This window comes from Branchiostoma floridae, chromosome 7 (genome assembly GCF_000003815.2).
Source record: "Branchiostoma floridae strain S238N-H82 chromosome 7, Bfl_VNyyK, whole genome shotgun sequence".
Classification (NCBI taxonomy): domain Eukaryota; kingdom Metazoa; phylum Chordata; class Leptocardii; order Amphioxiformes; family Branchiostomatidae; genus Branchiostoma; species Branchiostoma floridae.
The window spans coordinates 181,554-189,132 of record NC_049985.1 but is presented as its reverse complement, the minus strand read 5'-3'; the positions used below and the strand labels follow the sequence as shown (position 1 = coordinate 189,132).

At 45.5% G+C, this 7,579-nt stretch overlaps 1 protein-coding gene across 1 annotated transcript; it reads left to right on the top strand.

Moving 5' to 3' along the window:
• The first annotated feature begins 1,182 nt into the window (after window positions 1-1,182).
• Window positions 1,183-7,501, top strand: LOC118419210 (D-alanyl-D-alanine-carboxypeptidase/endopeptidase AmpH-like). The gene is made up of 6 exons (XM_035825556.1): window positions 1,183-2,133; window positions 4,247-4,519; window positions 5,265-5,377; window positions 5,630-5,773; window positions 6,529-6,696; window positions 6,942-7,501. The coding sequence occupies exons 1-6, from the start codon at window positions 1,628-1,630 to the stop codon at window positions 7,499-7,501; spliced, it is 1,764 nt and encodes a 587-aa protein (XP_035681449.1). The 5' UTR covers window positions 1,183-1,627.
• The last annotated feature ends 78 nt before the right edge of the window (window positions 7,502-7,579 follow it).

Here is a 7,579-nt window from a genome sequence, read left to right as displayed (position 1 = left end):
ATCTGATGGCTTTCCTAGCCCACTCCATACTACTGTGTACGCTTGCGGTTCATGACTATTTAGGAATTTGTAATCCTTAGTGTCCCTGTCAGTATTTATAAACGGCCTGTCTTCTTGCCTTGACCCTTGACCCCCCCTCGAACATACGTCAGCACAGTGAGCTTCTCTTCCCGTGTATAAACATTACGTACCTTTTTACTGACCCCAACAAATGGAAGCTAAATATTCAAGTAGATGAATAGGTCGGGGTCATTTTGTTCACCTTCCCCCTCCCCCCTCCTCCTCTGAATCTAAATCTTCATTCTTTATAGTCAGGGAGGTGGTCGCTATCACTCGTACATTTAAATTTCAAAGAGATAATATCTTTGTCAGCTCTGAGGTGAAAAAAAAAATCCGTTGATCTAGCGTAAAAGGGTCAGTTAGCAAGTGAAGAATTGACGAAATTAAGCAAATTGTAAGTGGAAAGTACTATAGGGCCAAGGCTGAACACGACTTTTGCAATATCGTACAAGTTGCTAGGTGACGCTATGATACTTTCACTTACAGGTCACCAGGAACTGCTTTTCAGGTCCGGTCCGCACACACCTCTGGTCTCTGTCGGTTGTCTTGTTCTCCTGTTGTTGTGCACCACTGGATGGTTTGTCATCTACATGTGTCAACAAGAAGTAAACCAGGCGGCTGCCAAATACTGAAGACTAACAACACTCATGACTTAGCCTGCGTACCATCCTCTGGCTCAATCCTGGTTAGCAAGCTAAATGTGCACTCTCACCGCACTTGCGTCAAGCTTGCGTCACTGCGGGGTTCGTTCACTGCAGCACTGTCTTGTTATTTTCTCCGATTTTTTCATAATTGAGACTGCGTAATACGTATGACTTAAAAGACGACAAAATACACAAAAAGTAAGAAAATTCGTTCTTTACCTCCAAAATTCGTTGATTATCTTTCGAACCCCGAAGTGACGCAAGCGTGACGCAAGTGCAGTGAGGGTGTACCTTTAAGGATTGAGCCAGCGGTCACTACGGGGGATGGTACTCAGGCTACTATAGACTGGCATCCATTCTCGTTCAACAAGTTGGTAGCTATTATCTCGCCATGGGCGTAGAAAAAACGACGAAAGACGATCACAAAAGAAAAGAGCTGTTTGAAGAGGCCACCAAATTCCACCCAAATTTCTTCACATTCACTGACAACAAGAAAACAGTTCTTCTTCTAACATCACAAAACCCACACATAATCGAAAACGTAGGATCTTTCGTCTTCCACTGTCTCCGAAAAAAAAGTCGAATCCGGTAACCCAGAATCTAGAGTTAGCTTTAAGACTAGAGTAGACATTTGCTATATTGTTTTTTTTTTTTTTTTCACAGTTTGAAACTCTCATGTTATCTGCAATTAGCCCACGGGCAAGAATTTGTAATAAACTTATTATCATTAACACTGACCGATTTATCTGCTTGGAGCTTAGAGATGACGCATATCTAGGTCAGTAGGAGGACACGTTGTATATACAAACAGAGAGGCTGATAACATTCCCCTTCACTCAGCAGAAGTGCACAAACAGCTCGGTGTGAAACTATTGTCCCTCTAGTCCCTGATATACTGGGTAAAGTTTCAGTATTGCGGAAAGATGGCGAAGACCTTTGTCGTACTATTGTCCACGCTTGTGGCGGTTCTGTCTCAGAGCGAAGTGGCTGCCACAGCGACTACGTCGTTAGAGGAAGAACTCCACGACTTGGACAACTTCGTACAGACCGTCCTGGCCTGCAGGTCCGACTCGGTACCCGGGTTAACCATCGCCGTCGTCAGGAACAGGGACGTCGTCTTCGCCAAGGGGTACGGCAGGCGGGACTCGAACCGGGGACTCCCGGTGAACAACCGGACACTTTTCGGCATCGCGTCCCTCACCAAATCCTTCACAGCCGCCCTTCTGGCCGACATCCTCGCGGAGAGGGATGACGTCACATGGGACACACCGCTGGTCGACATCTTGGGAGAGGAGTTCCGATTTCAAGACGAGTTTCGCACGAAGGAGGCGACTCTTCGCGACCTTCTTGCTCACAAGATGGGGCTGCAGAAGTTTCCGGACAGCATTTTGCAGTTTGGGTCAAACGTCGGCAGAGCGGAGCTGGCAAGGTTTTTAAATTTTTTTCCATATATTTTTCATTTATTTGAACAACAGAGTACAGCAACAATAAAAAAGAAAGAAAGAAATATGTACAATGCACTGGTGGCTTCACCATTACAGAATGATATTCTTTGCTAGCTTTGAGCGTAACCTGAGTTTTTCATTACGTGAAGTTTATCGAAAGATGCCAAGGTATCGTTAACGACTGTCAAACACGTCGGATACACCACACTAGAAAATATCTATCTTTAATGCGATCGGTGAAAACTATAGTGACAATTGCTCAAAATGTATGAAAGTTGGCATGTTGGATCTTTAGTGTATATCTTCTTGCCATTGAAAAGCAAGTTACTATAGGCTCAAACTTCCATAAGGTTGTTTCTATTGTTGTATAGAAAATTTATGCAAACTTTCATGGTTTCACAATAACCTAACACCAAAAGGAAAACATCATTGACGCATTGATAACTGTAGTATATGATAGTCCCAAATCCAAGAACTTTGACGCTACAAAATTTAATGTGACATACAAAATAACTCTCCAGTACCTCATAGTTGATCAAAATATATTAAAAGAAAAGTTATAATGTAACGTTACGAAGGCAAATTCGGAAATGGCGAACATCACCCATAAGGGGACATAACCCAAAGGGTGTTGCGTGCAAGAAGATGACATTTTGCTGACAGTATGTACGGGCCCTAGTGTTGATTGGTGGTCTCATAGTAAGTTTTGTAAACTTGTGTACTTGTCTCTGTAATTGTGTTAATCATGTTTTGGTAGTACTTCGTAGTCAAAGACAACTGTCAGTATACGGTATCTATTTGGATAAAACTGTCTTATTTACACTAGTAGATAGTGGAAGGTGCTAGGGTGCACAGGCGTTTATCTCATGTGTCAAGATGACAAAAATATACACGCGGAGTGTCAACAAGCACCTAACGATACATCTAAGGCCTGAGTCACAATTCCCAAACCGGGGCCCGGCCGGGTAGCTTTCGGGAACGAAAAATATGATAAGAAAGGCAACAAAGCACACAAAACATAGAAAAAAATAGTCAGGAGCATACTTTGTGTATATTCCTGGGTAGACACTTTTATTTTTCGTTTTTACAAACAGCCTGGCCGGGCCCCGGTTTGGAAATGTGACCCAAGCCTAACGCAGTTTCCATCCGGTGCTGAATAATGAGACTTTGAGACTTTATTTGAAAATTCATTAGAGACGCCACTAGGCCATGCCACTAATCTTCTTGGACTTCATGCGTGTACAAACAATAACGTACATACAGTCAATATTTACATACATGTCAATTAAAAACAGTCATGCCATTAATGATGGCGGTTATTTTGTCGGGCGGAACCAATAATTGCAATTCCTCAGTGGACAGGAGCCCTTATGCATGTTTGACGTCTGAAATAGGTAACAGATTGTTGGAAGTCGGCATCGTTCCCCTGCCATTGGTTGCTTTAGAGGGCGTAGAAAATCTAAATACAGATCATGATTCCTTGAGAGTAATCAAGGAGGTCATCAACTTAAGGGCATACGAAACATCTCTTATTTGGAACGGGGGCGATGCCGACTTCATATAACCTCTGACCCATTGCTGACGTCATACGTGCTTAAACTCCGAGTCGTGTCCAGAGCAATAATCTCTTTCACACTTCCGAGTGCGCATGTGTAGGAATAGGAATTGTGGGTCATATGTTAAGGTGAAGGCCCCAGAGACATAAACGAAACACGCCAGGACAACCCTAACCCACCAGATGTGAAAATGGGTACCTATCTTTGGTTGGGGAGGGCAAAAGCGGTGGATGGAGAGGTATGGTAGCCTCTACCAGGCTCCGCGGATGGTGCTCTAATAGTAGAAGTTGGACAAATAGAGTCAATAGTACGCTAGGGGAGTAGTTGAGGAAATATCTCCTCTGGCCGGCAAAATCCCCTAGCGTACGTACTGTGTCCAATTTCTACTATTAGACCATCGATCCACGGAGCCTGGTAGAGGCTAGAGGTGTGGACCCCGCCTCCCTTTACATCCCACCCTAAGGCCTTAGAAAAGCTATGAGAATACCATTTACCTTCCAATATCGATAGATGCACATCTTCCTCTCTTTGCCCTCGCCAGAAGAGTCAGGTACTTTGCCGAAGTCCATCCTTTCCGGACAGAGTTCTACTACAGCAACCTGATGTACGATCTGGCAGGGCACGTCGCCGAAAGGCTTGCCGGGAAGCCGTACGAGCAGCTGTTACGGGAAGGGATCTTCCTCCCCCTGGGGATGAACGACACCACGTTCCTGCCAGACGCGCTCGAAGAGGAAAACTTCTCCAACTTCGCGGAAAGCTATGTGATGTATGACAAGAACGGACGCTCTCTGGCCTTAAACAGGGACTTGTACAGGTGATGCCCCCTTTCGTTACGATATAACGTTATTAGTTCGGTAGAGAGCGAGGGATGTGTGGCCCAAGGGCTAGGAAAACGGGGATAAGCGTTGCTCTGTGCACTGTAGTGTGTTTGGAAGGATTCTTACGTTAAATTGCTGTAAAATTCGGCAAATCTAAGGAAATGAAGAAAGTGTCGTCCAACGCACTACATGATTGAACTTGTTCCATGAATCATGAATCTGAAGCTCATCTTCCACAGTTATGTGGGGCCAATGGGCTACGGAAACGGAGATAGGCGCCGCCCTATGACCATGGTTTGTGGAAAGGCCTCTAATACACCTTTCTCACGCGGCGGCCATGATAGATCTAAAACGAGTCCAATGTAGCAAACAGACAAAACTTATTTCTAAAATCAGGTCCCATTTAGTTTTTCCCAAAACCACACAAATTTTCATGATATAAGATAGAATAATAAACATTACAAGAAGTGTTATGCACCGAAAGATGTAGCAAGTCAGAGTAGTGTAGACTGACCCCATAGTCCCTTAAGAGATGCAAAATAAAAACATAATAATGCAAATTTGTAACGAATTTGCAGCCATTCACTTATTGGTCGATTTCCTAATTGGCAGGCTACCATTGGTCGAACTGCTAATTATGATGGACAGCCTTTTGTTTGCCACATTGAACTCGTTTTAGATCTATCATGGCCGCCGCGTGAGAAAGGTGTATTTTAACCCGTTGCTCGCCCAAACGCACAGACTTCTGAAGCTGAACAACCCTGCTGGTGGCGTGGCGTCCAACGCCGTGGACATGGCGCGGTACCTGCAGTACCACCTGAGGGCCGCTAGGGGGCACGACAACGACACAAACAGTACGTAATGTCAAGTTGATTTGATTATATGTATGACATCTTAGTTTTTATTCACACCCTATCTCTCTGTCTCTCTCTGTCTCTCTGTCTATATCTATGATACTTGTTAAGTGATTTTCGAGTAAATAGTTTCCTTAGAAGTTGACCATAGTGTGCAGAAGCATCAACATCGACGTAATATACACACATATATGCACACTTATGATACAAATCTGAATAAACTGACAAAATTCCGGCTCTTCTTGCTCACAGAGCTTCTCCAAGAAGCGTACAAGGTCCAGTTTGTGTCCAGTCCTAGGTCCGAAGAAAGGCTGAAGGAGATCTTCCGGCCCCAGTTCCCGGTGGGAGTCATGGAGAAAGGAGCAGGTCTAGGGCTGGTAGTGGGAGAATACAGAGGTTTTTATTGCTCAATCTGTGTTTTGTCTGAATTTCTATATGTTGGACATGCATAAACTCATGACATAGTATCAAGCTATGTTGTCAGGGAGTTATGAGGTTGTGTGGTGTAACTGCAGAGTGTTTGGCCCTGAACCCAGTTGAAGTCTGTCCTATTACTGATCTTTTTCTATTGGGAAAGGCACTTTACACAACTTTCCCCACTTCACTCGGTTTTAAAAATGGGCACTTCGGTTTGGGAGGTGATGGAAGGAGACGGTTGGGCTCCGCCTCCCAATACCGTGCTCAAGACATCGGCAATACCGGTAGCATGGCAGGGTCTAAACACAGGACCACTGGATTCTGGGTCAACCTTTTTCCTCTCCTCTAGACGTTAGAGGAGTGACTCTGGAAGCCACCGAGGTCTTCCTCCTTCTATTATCTTCAAAAATGTCTTCTTAAGTCAAATATGTGTGAGAACTCCCAATCTTCAGTTATGTTGCAATTATTTTTCTCATTCCGCTCGGGCGACCCACTTCTCGAGTAATCTCTCCATAGGCCATGTATGTGGTCCATGTCTATTTTGTAGGCAGTTTATCTTATTGATGTTGATGATATCAGCCTAAGCATGATATGATCGAAAGCCACGGCGTTTCCTGTCGGCCACTTAGTTCTGATAAATGCCCGCATGTCCAGGGATGTATATTATGGGCCAAACATAATATACTCCAATGCGTAAAACGTCCATTTGAACCCAACATTGTTTCCCATTCCAGGCTACAAGAAGGTGACACATGGCGGTAGGGTGTTCGGCTTTACGTCACTCATGACGCTGTTTCCTGACCAAACAGGAGGCGTGTTCACCAGCGTGAACAGTCCCGTGATCAACTGGGACAGAGACGTGCACAGGGTCCTGCACTACCGCGTAGCCGATATGCTGCTAGGTATGGATTTGTTAAGACGTAACCTCTCACAGTTCTGTCGAGTATCACAAAATTTTCACTCAAAGAAAATAGATCAATTTTGTAGCTTGAGTCAGTTCCCTAGGTATGTAAGGAGACATAGAGAAGGCTCCATTACTACTCGAATATTTATCCATGTCGTAGTTTTATGTCAGTTCTTAGTAAATCATATTTGTCTATTAACGGTACAGTAAGTCACTGACACCCCACCATATTTGTTATTGCAGATCTTGACCCGTGGCTGAACACCACCACCGCCTGTACCTACCCCCAACCCTGGAGCACCCGCCCTGCCTCCTCCCAACCCGTGCCTCCCGCAACCTCTCGCGACTTCCCGCGAGACAAGCGAGACTACGTGGGTTCCTATGGCAACCGCGTCTTCGGCAACCTCACCATTTACCTCAGCCCCACGGACGGCACCTTGAGATTTAGAGCGGGTCTGATTGGTCGCGGGGTGGTTCTTCCGCTGAACGCCACGAACAGAATTCTCCTTAAAGGTCCCCCAGACATGTTCGCGCCGGTTCAAGTGTCCTTGGAGGAGGAAGGAGGGACGATCCGGCGCCTTGTGGTGCCCGGAGTTCCCCCCGAGCCACCGGTGGTGTTCGAGAGGGGCCTGAAGGTCCCGGATGGGGACGGGACACAGCAGAAGGTCCCGGATGGGGACGGGACACAGCAGAAGGGAGGGTGTACGTCAGGTGCTGTCTCTGGTGCTGAAACTGCGGTGCACGGAGCGTGGGGTGGCTATCCACTGTTAACGGTGTTCCTGCTGGTGTTTGTCTTTATTTGATGGCATCAGCCTTATTTTATAAGGTGCGCTAACATTGAGTGGCCTGCCTGTCTGCCTTTAGAATGAAATTATTGGAAA